The 23,100-nt window shown below is 39.5% G+C and overlaps 1 protein-coding gene across 1 annotated transcript; it reads right to left on the bottom strand.

The window, feature by feature from the left end:
• Nucleotides 1-1,910: 1,910 nt before the first annotated feature.
• LOC129339671 (vomeronasal type-2 receptor 26-like) lies at nucleotides 1,911-22,244 on the bottom strand. The gene is made up of 6 exons (XM_054994253.1): nucleotides 22,027-22,244; nucleotides 8,724-8,901; nucleotides 5,771-6,631; nucleotides 4,284-4,511; nucleotides 3,663-3,789; nucleotides 1,911-2,821 (listed from the first exon to the last, which is right to left on the bottom strand). The coding sequence occupies exons 1-6, from the start codon at nucleotides 22,242-22,244 to the stop codon at nucleotides 1,911-1,913; spliced, it is 2,523 nt and encodes an 840-aa protein (XP_054850228.1).
• Between the last annotated feature and the right edge of the window lie 856 nt (nucleotides 22,245-23,100).

Below are 23,100 nucleotides of genomic sequence, written 5' to 3'. Positions count from 1 at the left end.
TCTCCCCCTTTACATGTATTGAGTGTTAATATTACTTTATTATCAATTGCATATAAAAAGAATATAAAGGTAAAGGTAAAGGTGCAAGCACTGAGTCATTACTGACCCATGGGGGGATGTTGCGTCACAACGTTTTCTTGGCAGATTTTTTACGGGGTGGTTTGCCATTGGTTTCCACAGTCATCTACGCTTTAACCCCAGAAAACTGGGTACTCATTTTACCGACCTCGGAAAAATGGAAGGCTGAGAGTCGAACCACACGATATGAATTACACAAGATCATGCAAGTGTCAGGAGTCCTGTCCTACCCCAAATGCCCATGTCCAGCATTCTATCGATAAGCACATGTCCTGGTCCAGGCACACATTCAAAATTTTCTGCTCCAGTGTAGCCGCGATGGCACATGTACGCAGTCAAGATCAGTAAGTCGGCAATGCAGAGCATCCTTATTTTCTATATCTTCCTATCTGTGCAAAGGGGAGATGCATGATGGGATATCTTGAAGGTACATGGAGAAAACCTGTGCCACTGCGAACATGGGTTCGATGGAGGTCCTGCAGTCCTGGCGCGTGTAGTTGAAAACAACATTGGAACACATATAAGTAAGCTTTCGTGTCATTCGCATGTAATTCATATCGTGTGGTTCGGCTCTGAGTCAACCTTGAGACAGCTATCTGAACCCAGCTTCCGCCAAGATCAAACTCAGGTCGTGAGCAGAGCTTGGGCTACAGGACTGCACTTTACCACTCTGCGCCACGGGGCTCTTTAAAAAGAATATGTCTTTCATAAAAAGAAACAAACTAATTGGGAACATCAGCAATGAATGTGGATAAATTGAAAGTCCAACAGTCAGGAATGAAAATGGAATAAAAGAAAAAAGACAGATTTGTACATCTCTCTTCACCATAATTTTAGTTTCTGGTGGGTAGTCATGTTGGGTTTCTGACAAAAGGAACTTAACTCTGAAAAGCTTATAACCTGGAAATCTTGTTGGCTTTAAGGTGTTACTGGACTTGAATATTGCACAATAATTGTAAAATATAGTTTCAAGGATGGTAGAAATAGAAGATCATGGTTTTTGAACTAGGAAAATAAAACTCTTTAATTTGCTATATAATTTTTGTTTTCAGTGTGAAATGTGAAAGTACAGATAGGTGAGTAGATTCATTTCAAGATCGTATCCACAGTTTTCATATATATTTGTTTATGTATGTCAATGCAACATAAAGAGGCTGCCCAGATAGCTGAACATCATGGAACAGTAAATCCACTTACTCCTAGTGACACATTGCTGAGGGAAGAAATTAAAAAATATGAATTGGGGGGGGGGGAGTAGATGCTCAAGGCACCTAACTGAGGAGGAATAACCAACAGGTAAAATAAAGAAAAAACAAATTGTCAGAATGAATCCACAGGCCCTCTAATTATATTTATCTTTCAGAAGGAAAAGTTAAAGTACAAACAGGGTTTATTCAAGAGAGGTCAGACATCTCCCCCTTAGGAGGGAAAGTAAAATTCCCTCACAATCTCTACCAGAAGGCCAGTCTCACAGGTTTACACATATACACAAGCCAAATTTCATTTTCGGATGGTTTCATCTGAAGCAAGATGAAAGACTGCCTAGCTCTTACACTTTTTAGGCTCACTATTGGCAAATGGTATCTGAAAGAAGGAGACGATTGGCTAAAGCTAGATCCAGGAAAGTGGAACAAGGCCTTTCTGCTGCCCTTTCTCCATCTGTCTTCACTACTGATACTCTACAGAGGACATAAATACCACAGCAGGAAACATTCACCTCAGTCCAGCTAGAATAAGACATTATTGTAACCCATTGAAAGAAAAGGGTTTAGTCATGCTAAACTTAAGTCCTTTGCTATCAATTACTTCAACTGTATTGGTGTTGTGGGCTTTTATATTCTTTCATTCTGTCTTCTTATAATTTGGCCCTTGTTGTTCAGTTCAGGCCTCATCACAATAATATAACATTTGGGGCAAAAAATACAAGCCAGCAACCCTGCACTGGAGACTAAGATAGAGAAGACTTCCACAGCCACTGTGTATTTTCCTTTTGTGCTCAAGTAGGTGGGAACAAAAGACAGCCAAACACTGCAGAAGACCAGCATGCTGAAGGTGATGAACTTGGCCTCATTAAAACTGTCAGGTAACTTCCTGCCTAAGAAAGCCACAGTGAAGCTCACAGTGGCTAGAAAGCCCATGTAGCCCAAGACACAATAAAACATGCTGACCGACCCTTCATTACATTTCAATATAATTTCTTCAGACACTGAGTGCATGTCAAAATCTGGGAAGGGAGGAGAGGTTACCAACCATACTGTACAAATCAGAGTTTGGATAAAGGAGCAAGAAAGAACAATGGAGTTGGCCAGACGTTCCCCCATCCAATTTCTCATCCTGGACCCTGGTTTGGTGGCCATGAAAGCTAGAACCACAATGATAGTCTTGGCTAACACACAAGAAACAGCCACTGAGAAGATGAAGCCAAAAGCAGTTTGTCGAAGGAGACATGATATCTTCTCAGGTCGGCCAATGAACAGCAAAGCACAAAGGAAGGAGAGCAGGAGAGAGAAGAGGAGGACGTAGGAGAGCTTCCGGTTGTTGGCTTTGACGATGGGAGTTTCCTGATTCTTGATAAAGATCCCAAGCACCAAAGTTGTGATGAAAGAAAAGGAAAGGGCACAAACGGCCAAAGTGATCCCCAAAGGTTCTTTATAAGACAAGAAGCTTATATGTTTTGGCAGACATGAATTCTGATCATTATTTGGATATTGATCTTCTGGGCACTGAAAACAATCATTCATATCTGAAAAAGAAACATGGGTATAGGATACATGTTAGCACTTTGTATAGCGTGCTGCATTAATTCCATATTATCATGGGGTTCATAGGGCTGCTACATGGAAATTTCAACCTTGCATGATTCTAATGCATTTTTTAAGCCATGCTAATGAATGATACAAGAATAGCACAGTTTGTATAAAATTTCTGACATTTTTTCTTGAGAGATGGCTTTCCTTTTTGAACTTCATAGCAAGGTTTACCTCTCAAGAGACTGTTGTGCCTAAGAAATATGTCAAATTTTATTTATATTAATCATTTGGTTTTGTAATCGAGTTATTTTTCATAATGTATTAAACTAATGTTTGGAACAAAGTTATAGTTGTATTGTTTTTGTTTAATATTGTTAGAAAAGTTTATAAATAAACTAAACCTCAGCATTTAACACATCTTTCAGTTTCAGAAACAATTCTATCTTATCTGAATATAAATACATTTTCATTTCTATCCAGTAATCTGTTGGATCACACAAACAGCACACAAAATCATACATACAGCAGAGGTTGTAATAGCCTGTTATATCAAATCTGCAACAACCACCACTGGGGGAAAAAAAGGAAATTAGTTTTCATCGCTAATATACTTATTTCTTTAATATGAACAAAGTGAATCTTGCATTCTCTTAGCTGCACTTTTCCAAGACATCATATTCTATAACTTCTTTTAAAAAACCTTAAATTAAAAAGCAACAATACATCCGATGCTGTAAATGCCACAAAAAGCCAGCATTAAAATAGTCAACTTCCAATCAGGTGTTAGAACAAGCATAAGGAGCATTTGATAAACTTGATGTGTACATCCCTTACCATCCAGATTTGAAATCTTCCCTTCTGGACATGGAAGGCAATCGTAGCAGCAAAATGGCTCCCCTTCCTTTTTTCTCTTTCTGTAGCCTGAATGACATTTGTCATTGCACACAGAAAGGGGCTGTTCCTGTCCATAAATGAAAGAGGAGAATGGGTTTGGGTTTTTTTTACTCTCAGCTAATATGTTTTCAAAGCTCACATTTCATTGGTAAATAATTGGTTGCTACTGGTATGACATAACACCATATCTTCGGGAGACCTATGCAATTGGATATTTGAATTTCTTCCATTATTAGAAACATGTCTGTATACTATACTGATCTCAAGAAAACATGTCCACCAACACAAGGCTAACAAATCCTATTTGCTTTAGTTGAAATTAAGACCTACTGTAAGCAGCATGACTTACTTCTGAGTAGATGTACAATAGATGCCAATGTTTAATATAACATGGGTTCAAATTTTGAAATGTTATGATTTCAAATTGAATACTATGATCTGAACGGGACTTATCTGATGGCAGAACACAGAGACAAAAGTGTTTTCGAGTCTGAATGAGGAACCACTAATGGAACACCAGGAAATAAAGATCATATGACCTGAAAAGCAGACAGACCCTACCTGGCTAAACACATGGGGCCAAATGATTGCATCTTCATGAATGGTGAACACTTTGCCTTGGGGAGCTTTTGGGTCAATCCTTCCAACTTTGGCTCTAAGAAAGGACTCGTTTGGAAATGTGATCCAGTTGATGACATCAAATCCAGTTGCTAACTCCCCATTTTGGTCAAAGGAAATCATATCCCCAGCGCTGTTGTTGAATGAGACTCTTTTCAAAAACTCATGCAACTATATTTGTAAAGGGGGAAAAAAAAGAAACCTAACAATGTACAAATAATACTTGAGAGTTCTGGCTAGTAATCTATTAAGAATAGTGGTGACCCTTATATTGGAACTGATGATGTTGCATCAGGTTTCCGAGAAGTTCTGGATTCAAAGGACATGGGAGAATGGGAGAATGCTGGGGGTGGTTGAGTGATGTTGGGGAGTTGAAGGAAAGGAGCAGATCTGGCAGGTGAGATGGAACTTCTTCAAGGATCTATGAAAGGATAGAAAAGGTATGAAGCAGAGGACCGCGTTCTGGATAAGGTACTGCTCAGCCATGCTTTAAACAATGCAGCGGGAGTGGTGGAGGAGAATAAAAACTACAGCAGACAAAATAACTTGAATGTGCCAGAAGACTCCACTTGGAGTAAAGGCATGCCAAGATAGGTCAATTTCATATTGGGTGGGAGCATATGAGCAGACGGGCAGGGTTCAGGTTTCGAGAGGTAGCTATTGTTTGGATGCAGATAGTTACATACGTCGACATAATGTTATACATTCTTGACTAAAAACAGCAGCCCTGCTTTGGAAGCTTGTTAGCTAAGCAAAACCTATCTCACAGGGTTGTTGTGACAATAAAATGGAAGAGGAGAGAACCATGTTTGAAGCTTCTTTGGGTTCCCCTTGGAGAGAAAAGTAAGGTACACCTAAAATACCTAAATAAATATGTAAATGTAATTACAATTTATTTAGCCTATTTTTAAAAAATATATAGATTTATGTGCCATCAAGTCACAATCGATTTACAGTGAATCCAGCAAGGAGCTTTCAAGGCAAGTAAGAAGCAGAGGTGATTTGCCATTGCCTTTCTTTGCAGAGTCTTCCTTGGTGGTCCTCCCTCCAAGTGCTGACTCTGCTCAGCATCCAAGATCCTTAAAAAAAACAACCTAAATGAATTGTAATGGTCTCTGTTACTACCTCTCCACTATTCCTCTCTAGCCAAATCAAGAATATGATAACTAATTGATTGCAAAAAAGCAGGCAAGCAAGAAAGAATCATTCATTCTTACCAGATCCGTATGTAAGAATATTAGTAATGGGTTATGGCCACTGGGCACAATGAAAGCAATCAAATCTGCTATTGCCTTAATGTAAACATTGAACAATTGTGAAATAGAAGCTAAAACATCAGCCTTTGAGCCAAGGGTGTGTTTTGCAGTCTGAGGTCTGCCGCACCCCAATTTGGGTGAGGTCTCCTCCATTTAGCACCTTCACTGTATTACCTGCCATGGCTGATGTCTCGTAAGTTTCTTTCTCCCTTCATCTGCCACCACTCTGTGTTTGAACATGGATGAATACATGGCATGTAATGCATGTGCTACCACATAGACAGCATTGTAGATGCTGTAGCTGTGACCAGTCATACTCATTTCAAAGACAGATGCAGGAAGATTCTCTAGCCTGTCCTCTTCGGTGCAGGGTTCTTCATCAGAGTTGCCTTCTGTGGTACTGGAGAATGAACAACCAAAAGCATGCTTCCAGAAGTCCCCAATAAAGCCATCTTCTTTTTCACTAGCAGGGTTTCTCATCTGAAGACACTTACGGAATCCTAACACCTCCCTTGAGTGAACTGCCAAAGATAAAGCACCATGGATGAAGTCTAAATCCCAATCTTTTTGAATTTCAACTGATGTGAAGTCCACCTGAGCTGTCAAAATCCAGACTTTGGCTCCCGTCTTCATTGGTATCTCCTTAAATTCTGCAACCTTCAGCAAGAGTCGCAAATTTAACATGGTTTGAATTTCACCATGTATCACCACGGCTTTGGCTGTGCTTCCCATGACAATCGTGGATGTGTCATTGCGTCCGACCAACATTTCAGAAAAAGCACTGGAAAAAGTCATTCTTGGGAAATTTGCTATGAAATCAAAGCAGATCCCATGTTTAGAAAATATGGGAAGCACCTCCTGTACAAATCTCTGTCCGTGTTCATTATCCACATACATCACCCCGATCCATATCCACCTTAAGTAAAGTAGTAATTTCATAATCCCCATGTACTGATTGGCCCAATTGGGGAACATCTGGTAGAGAAAAACGGCTTTGTTTTTGTTGTTCATCACTGGAGCAGAGCCATATATGAGCTAAAGGAAATAAAGGAGAGAACAGAAGGCTATGATTGCATCTGGAAGGAATGATGTACATGCCAGATTTTATCGAAATCCAGAATGCAATTTTTGCCTTCACAGCTTAGTATTCATTAATAATCCTTAGCATGTAAAATGCTTTTGGTGTTCAAATATCTTCACATACAATATCACTGTAATCTTTACAACCGTACTGTAAGGAGGAGATCTGAATCTCCAAAGCTTTAGGAAGTCAAGAAAAAATGGCTTGCATAAGAACACCCAGGGAATTAAAACATGCATTAAATACTGCAGTCATAACTAATCATATCTGGACTCTGCACAGCTTGTTTCTGCTGGAAACAGGAGTAACTGGCTTCTTCATTAGCATAGTTCTCAGTAGAAGGTTCTGCATCTGTCCAAAAAAGGGGGAAATGTGAAAATACTGGTCTCAGTTCTCTAGCAATGCATGTCTAGCAACACTTAAAATAGACCTAGTAATTTGCTCAAGGCCACTTGAATTTTGGCTCTCTAAAAGCACACACACACACACACACATGCAAGCCCATGCACACACAGAGATCCTCTGAAACATGGCTCAGTTGAAAAATGGGATTGGGAACAACATTATCTGAGAGCCAAAAATTCACCCAATGTGGCTCTGGAACTAGTGCAGTTATTCTGCTCTTGTATTTTCATTTTTAAGGAGTTTTCAGATAAGGTAAAGACAAACAAATATGATAACTGAACAATTAAATTTCATATAAATCACTACATATAAGGAAAGAGAAATGTGCAGATACCATGCAGTTTCAAATAATTGGCAACAATATCTTCCCTAAAAGGATTCAGCTTTGAAGGGCTAATGATAATTAATACAGAACAAACACTTTGACATTTTTTCAAAGAGTTTATCAGACTGGGAGAAAGACCGTGCATAAAAATGATGGGTTGGATCAAGCCAGCTTTTTCACTCATTCTCACCCAAATTTCCACCTGACTACTGCTCCCATCCCACATGGTTTTATCCATGTAGGTAAAGTGATATCCAACATACCCTTTTTGGGTGGTCAATAGGACCCCTATTTCCTTTTGTGCCAGTCGAAAAGCTGGTTGGATCCAACTCCCTATGTTGTCAACCTTTGGAGCATTCCCTTATGCTAGTTTCTGGAAGATATTCCACCTCTTTAGATGACATATATATATAAGAACGGTAACATGATGTTATGCCCACTTGATGGCCATTTGGAATCTCCTTTAGCAATGTTTTCTACGTTCTTTATTACAATTCATTGCCCACTTTATTGTCAACCAGTCCCCAAATATTGTCCTTTTAAAAAAAACCTTATTCATGGGTTATTCCTTAGATCTTTGATGGCCAACCATGGAGACTTTCCTCAAAACCATCAATCCATCATCTCCTCTCTGAAATTAATTAGCAGGACACAAGAAGAAAGTCCATATGAACATAATAAAAGAGAATTAGAATTTGTGACACAGGTCCAAAACTGCTGCAACACTTTCTCCTAATACCTAGTCTTGTTCTGTCCACAGTCCTCTCTGTTTAAAAGCATACACGAGCATATAAAACAAAATAAGTTTGTTAAGAAGCGGCAGATTTTTGGTTCAGCAAGTGTACATGTTTTGCCTGGACTGGACCACTCCAGACTTCAGTAGGGAGATGGGATGGCAGTACCCATGGAAATAGTATATTGGAATGCCATGCCATGGGAAATTTTCACTATACAAAGAAAATACATGTCATGCAGAAAGCTAAGCTTTCCTTTGCGGCATACTGGTAAAACATAGAAACACACAATGGCACTCTGAAAACCAGGATTTTGCTGAAGATATAAATTTGTGTAATTTTTCACAATAACATGGCCTGAGTCTTGAAACAGTACAAATGTTTTCCATGATCATAATGATATCTATCTGCATAGCCCAATATCCTTGAATTACTTTGTCTCTTGGTTCTATCATTATTACTTTTCTTGGTTAGCACGCAGGATGTCAAACATGCCAATTTCTGCCTTCTGGCCACAAAACCATTCCCAAAAGTTAATGTAAACGGCTTGTTAACGTTTTATGAGTCACGAATACATTTTACCTGTGGAATCTTGTAAATGCACAGAACGTCTGCCATGTGGAGGCAGAAATTAGACTTTGGTCCCCCAAGAGTGGCTACTAATTTGTTCTGGATGTCACACTTGTAGTTAGGAATGAATATCCCTTTTGTGGAGAGAAGTTCCATTGCAGCATGATAAGTCCAGCTTGGGCTAAAATAGTTATTATAGGTGTGGATACCCAAAGTGACATTGGGTAAGATTGCAGGATTTTCATTGATTTCCTTTACAGCAAACACCAAAGCCAGGATGTGCTGATAAAGTTGAGTCATTACTCTGCAAAGATAGTGATGTGCTGTATCACAGCAAATTGACTTCAGAAGTTAATAATGAATGCATTTCAGTTCAATATCACTTTACTAAATAAAAGGAAGATAAACAATTTCTACAGCCCCAAGTTCTCCCAGTAACTATGAGGGCTCCCCACTGCTGGACTTCTGACTTCTCAAAACAGTTCTGGAACAGTGGAACAATGTTGAAATATATTAGTTAGCAAGTGCACTCATAGGCAATACATTCTCAAATTGTTCATTGCAGTCTTGTTTAGGGGTGGTGTATGTTATGAGCCATCAAGTTACTTCTGACTTATGGTGACCCTATGAATTAATGACCTCTAAAATAAGAGAAAAGCGCATGAATCCAGTAGCACCTATAAGACTAACAAAATATGTGGTTTGATATGAGCTTTCATGAGTCACAGCTCACTTCTTCAGATATCAGATATTGAAGAGGTGTGACTCATGAAAGCTCATATCAAACCACATATTTTGTTAGTCTTACAGGTGCTACTGGATTCATGCTCTTTTCTACTGCTACAGACACACTACATGGCTACCCATCTTGACCTCTAAAATAATAGAAATGTTAACAAGAGAGGTCAAAACCGATAGGCTGCTTTGATAAAATTTTGGAATCTTACATTTGAGACACAAGCAGCTCCGAACCCCCAGATTTAGATCCTGACTGCTGAGGTTCTATTCCACTAACACTAGACCCTTGTCCAGTGAAAGTGCATTCTGCAGGTGGAAGTCATCTTCCCCCCCAGAGAAGGTTCCACCATAGATGCAACAACAAACTTTAGGATTCAATTCCCAGTTCTACAAAGTGTAAGCATCAACACTCAGAAGATGAAAGTTTATTTTATAATAAAGAATATAATAAAGAAACCCACAGAATTTCAGAGGACTATTTCTTGGGAGGGGGGCAATGTATAGGAAAGCACACTTGTGACTTCCGGTTTGGGATTCATGGAGGTCTAACGCAGGTCCATTTGCGGAGCTGACCGGACTGCCGTTTTAACCGGCCGGTGGGGTGAAAATAGCCTGCGGCCGACTGCTCTCAGGCGGGGAGCAGGCAAAGAACGCTCAAGACCCTAGGGTGAGCTAGATCTCGGACGAGGGGGGGCTCTACACAACGGGTCCCCTCCCGATCCTTGAGGTCCCACCTTGCGACGGGTCGGCTACAATCTCTGCGGCAGTTTTGGGGCCAATTCAGCTGGCATAAGACCTACATACCCAAGCTTCGATTGGGGGAAGAAGCTGAGAGGTGAACTTAAAATCGAAACAGCGATTACAACCCGAGAAAAGTGAAGAGAAGGTAAAGATCATTATCTTCTGATACGGGACAGATTGATAAAAACAGAGAGGAAAAAAAGTAGATTTTTAAACTGCAACAGACTAGCGAAAAGGAGGGGAAGACTCGGCAGGAATTGTATTCGAAAAGAGACTAAGTTTAAAGAAGTTATTAAAGAAATCGGACTATTGTTTTGAATACCTGTGGCTTTGGAGCTGTGAGAAAAAGACACCATTGCGAGATCTGCTGTGGGAAGACGGGAGACAGGAAGTGCGTAATAACAATAGAGCGGCTGGAGAGAAGCGGCCCTTGCTGGAGGGCAGGAAGTAGGGAATCGCCATTTTTGAAAGGGGAAGGGTCGCGGCTTCAGCGGAAAAGGAAGTAGGCCATCTTGGATTACAAAATTATAGAGAAACCATAGAGAAAAGACGCCCGACATTTTGGACTCTTTAAAATTTAATTTTTGCAAGAAGACCGGGACATTTAAAACAGAAAAACGTTAAATTTTACGCCACGGAGTTAAGGAAGAGAGCGGATTCGTGGGAGCGAGCCAAAGCAAGCCCCACGATGTCAAAAAAAGAGTGGCAATCGGCAATAGAAAACCTGGATAAAAACCTGGACAAAAAACTTTTAGATATGATTAAAGAACTTAAGGACACGAAATTGGAGCTGATTAAAGAGGTTAAAGAGGTTACACAGACAGTAAAATCGGAGCTGTCAGAAGTGAAAAAAGGTATGGAAACAATACGAAGTGAATTACAAGGAACGCAGCAGAGAGTTAAAACAGTAGAAGACGCGATGGAGAATTTAGCAGACACGCAACAAACAGAGATGAGATTGGTGAAGGGGAGAATGTCAGTTGCAGAAACTAAACATATGGAGAAGCAGCTACGTTTTCGTGGCTTGCCAGAAGTGGAAGGAAAGTCAGCGCAAGAACAGATGACTGAGGTGTTGGCTGAATACCTGGGGAAGGAGGAGGAGGAAGTTGTGGCTATCCTAGATGTGGCATACCGTGTGAATTCGAGAATTGCAACCCAGAGGAAACTACCAAGAGATGTGATTGTGCAGTTTACAACACGAAATATGAAAGAGAGGACTGTGACAAAACAGTTTCAAGATCCATTGGAGATTGATGGCAAGACGATCATTATAATGAAGGAACTGCCCAGATCAGTGTTATTAGATCGGAAAAAATACAAAGTGCTAATTCAGATTTTGAAGGACATGAAAATCAGGTACAGATGGGAGTTACCAGAAGGAGTGTCCTTTGAGTTTGGAGGGGCCAAAAAACGCATCAGATCTGAGCGAGAGATGGAGCGATTTATTAAGGACAATGAAAAAGACTTACCAACAAGATTATGAGTATGGAGTGTAAAGTATTATCTTGGAATGTAAATGGACTAAACTCACCGAATAAGAGGAAAAACATTTTTCACTGGCTACTAAAACAAAAATGTGACATTGTTTGTTTGCAAGAGACCCATATTAGAAAACAGGATGTAAAATATTTAAAATCTGGAAAACTGGGCAAAGAATTTGTAGCGGCCTCTAACAAGAAAAAAAGAGGAGTGGTGCTGTACATAAAAGAGGAGCTACAGCCAAAATTTGTTATGAGAGATGTGGAAGCTAGATTTGTAGCAGTGGAATGTATTTGGAATTTAAAGAGAGTGTTGGTAGTCGGACTTTATGCACCTAACGGTGCAAAAGAAAGCTTCTTTGAGGACTTGAGGAAGCATTTAGACGATTTTGCATATGACCAGATAATTCTTGCTGGAGACTTCAATGGAGTGACAGACTTGGAACTAGATAAAAAGACTACAACGGCACAAAAGAAAAGAGGACTATTACCAAAGCTTTTTTTTGAGTTGATTCAACAAGAGACTCTTGAAGATGTATGGAGGAGAGAATATCCTAAAAGCAGACAGTTTACTTTTTATTCTACAAGGCATTCTACATTATCAAGAATTGATATGATCTGGGCCTCAAAAGACTTAGCGTTATGGACTAAGGAGGTAGAAATAATGCCAATGGTAGGCTCAGATCACAACCCAATTATGTGGAAATTAGGAAAAAGGAGAAAAAGGAAATCATGGAGAATAAATGAGGACTTGTTACAGGAAAGAGAGAATATGGAAATATTGAGAAGAGAGACAAAGTTTTTTATACAATACAACGTGAATAAAGAAGTACCAACCAATAAAGTTTGGGATGCTTACAAGGCGGTTATAAGGGGCATACTAATGGACTTAAATGGTAGAGCAAGAAAGAAGAAAGAGGAGAAAAGACAAGAGATTGAGGAGAAAATAAAAGCCAAAGAAATACAGCTAAAAAAGAGACCAGGGAAAAAGAAAGTATACCAGGAAATTAAAATACTTCAAGAACAGATAACAGCAATGAGTAATAAAGAATTGGAGTGGAATCTTAAAAGACTGAATCAAAAAGCGTTTGAGGGCGCTAATAAACCTGGGAAGTACCTGGCATGGCAATTGAAGAAGAAAAGGGAAAAGAAAATAATAAATAAAATTTGTGAAGACAACAAAACGTATTTGGAGCAGACTACCATTAGTAGAGCCTTTTATAAATTCTACGCTAAGCTGTATAATAAGAAAGAAGTAAATAAAGAATCAATAGCGTCATATTTGGAGAAAACCAAACTTCCAGAAATTTCGGAAGCTTGGAGGAATAAGTTGAACAGTGAAGTAACTGACGAGGAAATAAGTAAGGCAATACAATCTGCAAATCTAGGAAAGGCGCCAGGGCCAGATGGACTTACGGCTAAATTTTATAAGACAATGGCTAATGAACTGGCACCATTCCTAAAAGAGGTGATGAATGGGGTTTTAAGGGATCAAAGGATTCCAGACACTTGGAGTGAAGCGAATATATCATTGATCCCAAAAGAGGGCCAAGACCTGACTAACGTGAAAAATTATAGACCTATATCGCTACTTAATAATGATTATAAAATTTTTGCGAAGATATTGGCGGAGAGATTGAAGGGGTGGCTCTCGGAAGTTATAGAGGAGGAACAAGCAGGCTTTTTGCCAGACAGACAAATAAGAGACAATTTAAGGACAGTGATCAATGCTATTGAATATTATGACAAGCGTTGTGACAAAGAGGTTGGTTTCTTCTTTGTAGACGCTGAAAAAGCGTTTGACAATTTAAACTGGGACTTTATGTTTGCCACTATGGAAAAGCTACAATTGGGAGAAAGATTCATCAGAGCAATTAAGGAAATTTACAGAGACCAGACTGCAGCAATCGTGGTGAATGATGAATTGACCAAGAAATTGATGATAAGTAAAGGAACAAGACAAGGTTGCCCGTTGTCTCCATTGTTGTTCATTCTAGTATTGGAGATTCTGATGATACAAATACGTCAAGATGAGGAAATTCGTGGAATAAAAATAAAGGACTATTCATATAAAGTCAGAGCATTTGCGGATGACATAATGTTAATTGTAGAGGACCCATTGGAGAACATGCCAAGAGTGATAGATAAGATCAAGGAGTTTGGAGACTTGGCAGGTTTTTATATCAACAAAAAGAAGTCAAAGATATTATGTAAAAATATGACTAAGCAGAAACAACAATTATTAACGGAAACAACGGACTGTGAAGTAACAAGCAAAGTGAAATATTTGGGAGTCGAATTAACTGCAAAGAACATAGATTTATTCAAAAACAATTATGAAAAACTATGGACTCAGATAGAGAGAGACTTGATTAAATGGAACAGACTGAATTTGTCATGGTTGGGCAGGATTGCAGCAGTTAAGATGAATGTGTTACCAAGAGTAATGTTTCTGCTACAGACAATACCAATCATCAGAGACTCTAAACAATTTGAAAAATGGTAGAGGAAAATATCAGATTTTGTTTGGGCAGGCAAGAAGCCTCGAGTGAAAGTGAAAGTTTTACAAGATGCAAAGGAAAGAGGCGGAATGCAACTGCCCAATCTGAGACTTTATCATGATGCAATCTGCCTAGTTTGGTTGAAAGAATGGATGACATTAAGGAACAAGAAACTTCTAGCCCTAGAGGGATATAAAAAAATATTTGGATGGCACGCATATCTATGGCATGACAAAGTAAAGGTCAACTCGATGTTCCTGCATCATTTTGTACGGAGAAGTCTATACATAATCTGGAAGAAGTACAGAATTTATCTACAAGAAGGAACTCCCTTGTGGGTGGTTCCGTATGAGGTGATAGACCCGAGAGCTGTTGATAATGAACAACAATGTTTAACGTACAAAGAAATAACTAAAACTGAAGCATCCAAACTTAGAATAAAGACGCAAGAGGAACTATCACCTAACTACGACTGGTTCCAGTATAGACAGATCAGAGACTTATATACTTCGGACTCTGTAAAGGGAGGTATATGAATAGAGAATTCGGAACTAGAGCAGACCCTTCTTAAAGAAGATAAGAAAAGAATATCCAAGGTATACCAAGTACTGTTGAAATGGTATACCGAGGATGAGACAGTTAAAACACAAATGGTGAAATGGGCTATAAATTTTAATAAAGAAATAACAATGGAGGCATGGGAATACTTGTGGAAAACTACAATGAAGACAACGACATGTACTAATATCAAAGAGAACATTTACAAAATGATCTATCGTTGGTACATGACACCAAAGAAGATTGCGCTAGGGAATTTGAATACTTCTAATAAATGCTGGAAATGTAAGAAGCATGAGGGCTCCCTCTATCATATGTGGTGGTCGTGTGAGGTAGCCAGGCAGTACTGGGGGGAAATAATAAGAGAAATGAGTGAAATTTTACAATTTCAAATTAATAAGAACCCAGAACTCCTGCTACTGAACTTGGGAATGGAGGGAATTCCAGCCCAACACAGGACGTTGATATTTTATATGACAGCAGCAGCTAGACTTTTGTATGCGCAAAAATGGAAAGTACAAGAAGTGCCAACTATTGAAGATTGGATTTACAAATTGCTGTATATGGCTGAAATGGATAAGATGACAAGAAAACTGAGAGATCTGGACTCAGGGCAGTTCAACACAGACTGGGAGAAGCTGAAACAATACCTGGAGAAGAAATGGGAGGTGGGAGGAAAACTGTGGCAGTTTGAGAACTACTGAAGTAATGAAGTAGAGGGGGGAGACTTTACCGGGGGGAGAAGAGATAAATGTGAATTAACAAGCAGTTAGACTAATAGATTGACATATATAACAAACAGAATATAGATAGAAAATAATTAACTATAAGGATTAAATATAAGGATTGATTAACTAACAATATTTTCTTTTTTTGGTAAGTTTTGTAAAATGTACCAAACTGAATGTCTGAAGATACAGATGAGTCAAATTGATTGACTACGTGATGAGAGATATATAGAATTATTACAAAAAGATAGAATGAGTAATATATAGAGAATAAGCCAAATTGTTTGATCTAAATGAATGTATGATTTACATGGTTTATGATATATAGAAATATTTGAAATTGAAAAATGGGATAAATTGTTTATCTAAGATGGAAACAAAGACTTACAGTTTGGGCATACAATGTTAAAAATAGTTAAGGATGTACTGCTTAGATTAATGGAGAATATATATTTGTTTTAGATAGAGGAATCTAATAGAAGTAAGGGAAAGGGGACAAAGGGTTGGAAAGCTGTTGGAAGTCAACAAAAGGGGGGGAAAGGGAGGGGGTTAGAGATGAAAAAATTGGGGAAAATTGAATGTAAATGTAAAAATAATGGATTCTAACCCAATAAAAAAATTTTCAAAAAAAAAAAAAAGGAAAGCACACTTTAAGCCTTTCGTTACAATAGAAATAACATAATAAAACAATACTGTGAATGAAAATCCTTCTTACAGGAGCCCATCGGAGAACTTGTGGGAGGGCTGTGCTTCAAAGTTTACATGATCTGAAAACTTAAACACGTGAGAAACGATGCCAGCGATGAGGAGGTCTCCCGACTGATAATACTTGTGAGCGATAGAAAGTGGGTTAGGAATGGGACTTTGGATCGATGGAGATGAACACACAGCCTGAACCAGCAACACTACTATTAACAGCACAACTAGCACCACCTTCCATGGAACTTTTTCTTCCAGACACCAATTCATCCTTTCTCTTGTTAATATCCAAGTACTCCTTTGTAGCAAATGCTGAGATGGAAGGCACTCAATAGACTGGTTCAGTGGTAAAATACCAGCAAACAGATAGTCCTGCTCTCTATTTCCAACTATTAATGGCAGAGGGAACACTAATAGCCTCTTGGAGTGGCATTTTTTTTTCTTAGTGATCATTGAAACTCTCAAAGGATGGAGAAAAAAGTAAAAGTAATGACGATTAATTTGCTGATTACAGAGGAGGTAATTTATCTACTCAGATGAATATGTTTTCTCCAACTTGGCAGAAAATACTGTTCATTACATCTTAGTGGATGTGTTCTCGGGACTTCCTCAATGGGACACCGACTTGTAATGAACAACGAGAAAGGACACCAGAAAAAACAAGGCCTTCCGAAATGAATTTTTAGAGACAGAGTAAAACTTTCCGTATAACAAACTGGGCCTCTTTCTCAAAATGAAAAACACTTCAAAATCCAAATAATTGAAATGTCATTTGGATTTGGAAGTGTTTTCCATTGATCCTAAAGCAGTAGCCACTGATATTCCAATTTATGTTGTCCTTCTCCAGTAAACAACATTTGCTTGTTCAACTCCAGTAGAGTAAAATAATTCACAGAATCACAGAGTTGGAAGGGGCCATACAGACCTTCTTGTCCAGTCCCCTGACCAATACAGGATGAGCCTAAAGCAATTAGCATCTTGCCAAATGCATGCCCAGGAAAAGAGAATGCAAAATAAAAGTAGGACAATGAACAACATTATTTATTTATTTTATAAAATTCATATCCTCATCTTTCTGCTCCCACAAGGGCTACCATGGACAATCTATAGGGACAAACTGACATGGGGCTCTGCTCATGTATGCATATGAACTTGGTAACTGTATTCACTGGAAATTCTCAGCATACCTATCTTAGACCTAAAGGTGCCAGCCTCCAGGTAGTATCTGGACCTCCCAGAATTATTTTAAACTATAAAGATCACTTCCCCTGAAGAAAATGGTAGCTTTGGAGGATAACATTATACCCTCCTGAGGTCACTACCCTCACCAACATCTACCCTCACAAGGCTCTACTCCCCCAAACCTTCAAGAATTTCTCAACCCTATCCTAGCAACCTTCCTTTCCCATAGACGTCCTCTACACTTAGCACAACATACTCACCCTAGGCTATGTTGTTGGCTTGACAAATGAAAACCTGGATCCCTTACCATAGCTCTTGTGTCTTGTATGCAAAAAGACATTAAATATAATGCTGGATGGACAAGAGTTGACAAAGATACTATTTTCCTTATTGTTTTTATTTTTCATTATAGCAACTATTTCACACCCCAACCGGGATAGCTCAGGCTAGCTCAATCTTGTGCATTGGAGCTTGAATTTTCTTTGTGTGTAGTTGGATAGGGATCTACCCCTTCAGATTCCAGGGCTGCTGGCAGACTCTGGGGCCAAGCTGTTATTTATTATTGGTACCTTTCCTGCTGCCTGCTCAGGTAGGGTTTCTGGGAGTGGTGCGGTAGGGATTTACCCCTTCAAGTTCCAGGGCTGCTGCCAGGCTCTGGAGCCAAGCTATTATTTATTATTAGTACATTTCCTGCTGCCTGCTCAAGTAGGGTTTCTGGGAGTGGTGCAGTAGGGATTGATGGCTGGAGGAGAGCCTGCTCGCCCCCACGAACAACGAACATGTTCATGAACAGGATCATGTTCGTCAGTGTTCATTGTTCGTTGTTCATGGATGGCAATGAACAACAAACACCATCTTCATTTTTTTTCTGTTCGTGCCCATGTCTAGTTATACTGGGACTTAATAATTTTAAAATTTAGTTGTATCTGTTATTTTTTCCATGTCCTTTCTGTTTGTAGATCAGTTCTGGCCTCATTACAATAATATAGCATATGAGAGGAAAAAATATAACGTCTAGTCACACAAACCTGGAAGCCAAAATGGAGATCACAACATATTTTTAGCCTTTGGTGCTCAAATACATCACAATAAAGGCCAATCAGACACTACAAAAGAACAGCACACTGAAGAGGATCCTGCAGTACAAAACTTCAATCTTTGGTACTTCTGTTCTTGCAGAAACCTGCTGCTTTCTCATTAATATTTTTTAAAAATTTTGGTTCCTCATTCATTTATCCAATAAATAACAGGGATTTAATTGATAAGCCACAATGATCGAGTTTAAAGGACAGTTTTGAGGGTCACCATTATTTCCTTTTTAATATTTGGGACGACTACACAAAAGGTCCAATTCTGGCTGAAATTTCCTCTCAAATTTCACAAAGCCCCCACCATTCTAGATTTTGTTTCAATATTTTAGGAGATAACATACCTCACCTGCAGCTTTTCCATCACCTACTAGGGAAGCTAACAATGGCCAGGAAGCCCATGGAGCCCAAGATACAGTAAAATATGGTGACTGATCCTTCATTACATTCTAGTATAATTTCTTCAGACAGTGAACACATGTCAAAATCTGGGAGTGGAGGGAATGTTGTCAGCCATTCAACACAAATAGAGAAAGAGCAATGGAATACGTCAGCCAATTCGGAACTCATTTTCTCATTCTGGACCCTGGCTTGATGGCCATGAAAGCTAGAACCACCATGAATCAGAGCATGCTGCCATTTGAGTCAGATTCTTGAATATCAGAATGAAAGTTATCATATTAAGAAACCAGTCATAGTCATTTCAGTTGGAAACACACGTTCAGCTATAATCTCCCTTTCTCCACAGCAGTGAAATCCACTGCTTACCGAAAGACACTTTATTATAAATTTCTAGAGGATAGGTTGGAGGGAGGAAATGATTGAAAAAAATATGAAGTTCCTCAAACCAGCGAGCATTGGGAAGCGGGTTGGGATTAGATCACCCTGACCTGGATAGCTGGAAAGATGAGGCAAGTCTCATCTTGTCAGCTCTTGGAAGCTAAGTAGGGTTAGCCTTGGTTAGTAATTGGATGGGAGACCTTCAATGAAGACCAGGGTTGCAGAGGAAGGCAATGGTAAACCACCTCTGCTAGTCTCTTGACATGAAATACCCACCAGTTGTTGCCATAAAACAGCCATGACTTGACAGCACTCTACACCACCACAGGAAATTAGATCACAAAACTCAATCTGCGTTCACAGTAATACCTACTGTTTACACTCCTGTCGCCCAGGAGTATGTAAACACATTCTCTATTGGTAACACATATTAATCAAAAACATATCCATCAGCTATTTTATTTCACAAGTTCAAATGAATCAAAACAGGATTTTTTCCTTGCTCAGAATCTGTCCTTTAAGCAACATCTTGCATGGGCCTCTTCATTCATTCCATTTTGTATCTTCATACTACAAAACTACATCTAAAAGGGCAAGAAAAATATGCATAGCATGTTAAACTTCTCTTCTCCAGGCTACCTGTGGAATCTTGTAAGTGCATAATACATTTGCCATGTGGAAAGAGACGTCAGAGTTGGGTCCTCCAATAACGACTAGTGGATTGTTCTGGATATCGCATTTGTAGTTAGGGATGAATCTTTCCCGTGTAGATAGAAGCTCCATTGAGTCCCGATAGATTGAGCTTGCACTGAAATAACTGTTACAGAGGTGGAAGCCCAGGGTAAAGTTGAGTAAGATTTGAGGATTTTCATTAATCTCCTTAACAGCAAATGCCAAGGCAAGTATGTGCTGGTAGACCTGAGTTATTGTCCTGCAATGAGAATTAATCTGTGTATCAAATTCTTAGAAAGAAGAATTTTTTTTTATATTTCAGTACAAAATTTCTTTGTTACAGGAAATAGTTGCACAGTCCCAAGTCTACAGAAGAATGGAGGCACATTGGCTCACACCACTGGGCTCTCAAGTACTCAGAATCAGCTGAACAGCATCCCAACTTTTGACGCGGCCATTTATGACATGCACTACATTATGCACATGCACTATGTTCAAGAACAACTGCAAACCCATTAACTTTGTTTTAAGAGATTTGCGTCACATCTTCTGTCTATGTGTTCGAGAAGTGTGAACTAGGGTCACTTGCTGATGCAAAAGTATATCAAACTGAATAGGAACTTTCCGGTATGGGTTAGACAGCTTAAAATTTACAACTTAGAGCCAAGCTACAAATGATGCCTGACACAGGTTGGACACTTGTCAGCTTCCCTCAAGTTTTGATGGGAAATGTAGGCATCCTGGTCTTGCAGCTTGGCTCTCCATTTAATTGAAGTTTACAGAGTGGCAGTCCATGGGAGGGAGAACATGCGGTCGGGAGGGGATTGCAGGCATCGAGCTCTCACCAGGCGCCCCCCTTCCCCTCCGCCGGGTGTGTGTGTGTGGGTTTCTGTAAACTTCAATTAAATGGAGAGCCAAGCTGTAAAACCAGGATGCCTACATTTCCCATCAAAACTTGAGGGAAGCTGATAAGTGTCCAACCTGTGTCAGGCGTCACTTGTAGCTTGGTTCTGAGTCAGCCCCAAACATCTTGACTCCTAGAAAAATCTAAAAGGAGTTCTTTGGGGCCCAAAGGTGAAGTGACGGGCAGGGGAGCACCATAGCACAGAGAACCCTCCACACTGGGTTGGGATAAAATTAGCCAGGACTTTATTAATTACAGCTATCAGAGCATTGGTGCAACATACGGCGGGATCCTTTAATTTAATGGTTTATTTATTAATGCTGGAACATCAGGGCAGATAATTTGGCTTGAAAAAAGAGAGAGGACCATACATAAGATGTCTCTTATCCACTAGGCCCAGTATTGTCCTGGCCTGATTCTGAACAGTTTGCTCTATGTAGGCCCCAAACTCCCGCCACTCATGCTTTGTCCCTCCTACTCTTCTGCTTGCCCCAAGGACTTCTGGATTAGCTTCTTAAAGAGGCGTTATGCAACACTGAGAACCTAAGCTTTAGTTTATATGTGTGTGATGTGCCATCAAGTCACCTCCGACCTATGGCGAATGAAAGACCTCCAAAACAGACTTGCTCAGATCCTGCAAATTGGAGGACGCTACTTCTTTTATTGAGTCAAGCCATCTCCTTTTAGGTCTTCCTCTTTTCCTACTGCCTTCCACTTTTCCTAGCATAACTGACTTTTCCAGAGAATCTTGTCTTCTCATGCTGTGACCAAAGTATGACAGCCTCAGTTTATATAGTTAGTTTATATAGCTTGTGCACAAATCTGGCCCTGCTCCCCATCTCCCCATACGGATCCTGAAATTTCCCCAAGGGAAATTTCCCCAAGGCAGCAACTGGCTCCTCTATTTTAGAGCCAAAAGTGTGTTCCTACCAATAATGATTTATTAATGATTATCATTATTGGCAAAGGGAGAAGTTGGCTTCGTTTCTGCTGTAACAGTCCTTTCTTACCCCACTTAAGTGACCCAAGTCTATCAACTCAGCCTTTCCCAGAATATTATCTGGTGAGATGTATATTTTTTTAAAAAAAAAATCCAACTTCTTACATCAAATCATCAAAGTGTCCATGGGAAGGGTATTTTTCAAATATGATGAGGGCCTTTCTGCCCTCATAATGGATTAAAAACATACTAGTAAAAACACATCTTAAAAACCATTATAGATCAAACATGCATCAAATTTCTTACACCAAATTATCAAAGTGTCCACGAGAAGGATATTTTTCAAAGGTTATCAGACTTGTAAATATGAAGAACTGGGAAATAATGCCAGAGAGGATAAGGTCCCCTGACTGATAATACTTGTGAAGCACAGAGAGAAGGTTGCTGATGCTACATTTCCTCACTGGAGTAATGCACCGTCCTGGAGGCAGAGAGAATAACACCATAGCAATGAACAGCAACATCTTCTAGTACAATCTTTGTTCATGTCTTCCTCCATTAACTTTTGAGTGTCAAGGTCAGACCTGTGTGTCTCACTGTCTCTTCATGGAAGAGGGATATCAATAGCATCCTTAAGACTTGCTTCATAGTTTTGCTAGTGGCTTCTGAAACTCCCTAGAAGCACAGAAAAACAGAAATGATGATGGGTTATTTGATAATTATAGGGGAAGTAGTAATCTGCTCAGACTCAAAGCCCTCTGCAATAACGAAACCAATACCTTGATTACATCTCAGCAAAATTCTTATTTAAGTCTTCCTTAGGGTACAGCAAGAGATAAAAGTTTTGCGATGAACCACAGCCAGAAACGGCCACCTGAATAATTAGGCTATCGCAAAAGGTGAAGAAGAAGAAGAAGAAGAAGCTTACAAGAGCTGTTTTTGTAGAGAAGGCATAAAATATTTAGGGCTTCCAACTCCAGGTTGGAAAATTCCTGGAGATTTAGGCGATAGGGCCTAGATGGGTGGGGTTTGGGGAGGAGGAGGACCTCAGTGGGGCATAATACCATTGAGCCTACCCTCCAGAGCAGCACTTTTCTTCAGAGGATCTGATCTCTACAGTCTGAAGATCAGTTGCACTTCCAGGAGATCTCCACCCCATCTCACCCCCCAGATGCTGGCAACCTTTAAAAAATTCCATGTTAAAAACTGGGTTAAATTAGTCAGCGTAAAATTATATGTCTTTAATACATGGAGGGGTTATCAAAGGACTGATCGCTTTTATTCAGTTGGTGCTTTCCACATTAACAATGCAATCCTAAACAGAGTTACTTCAGTCTAAGCTCACTGAAATCAATGGGCTTAGACTGGTGTAACTGCTTA

The sequence above is a fragment of the Eublepharis macularius genome, chromosome 12 (assembly GCF_028583425.1).
Source record: "Eublepharis macularius isolate TG4126 chromosome 12, MPM_Emac_v1.0, whole genome shotgun sequence".
NCBI lineage: Eukaryota > Metazoa > Chordata > Lepidosauria > Squamata > Eublepharidae > Eublepharis > Eublepharis macularius.
The sequence above is the reverse complement of the archived record's forward strand: the minus strand, read 5'-3'. Positions and strand labels throughout refer to the sequence as shown.

What these genes read in the sequence shown, in the direction of transcription:
- LOC129339671 (XM_054994253.1), bottom strand. Translation starts at nt 22,244, where the DNA reads ATGTTGCTGTTCATTGCTATGGTGTTATTCTCTCTGCCTCCAGGACGG. An exon ending in GGACACTTTGATAATTTGGT is followed by an intron (nt 8,902 to 22,026) that starts GTAAGAAATTTG and finishes CACCTATAATAA; the next exon opens with CTATTTTAGCCCAAGCTGGA. An exon ending in CGAGACATCAGCCATGGCAG is followed by an intron (nt 4,512 to 5,770) that starts GTAATACAGTGA and finishes TTACAAATATAG; the next exon opens with TTGCATGAGTTTTTGAAAAG.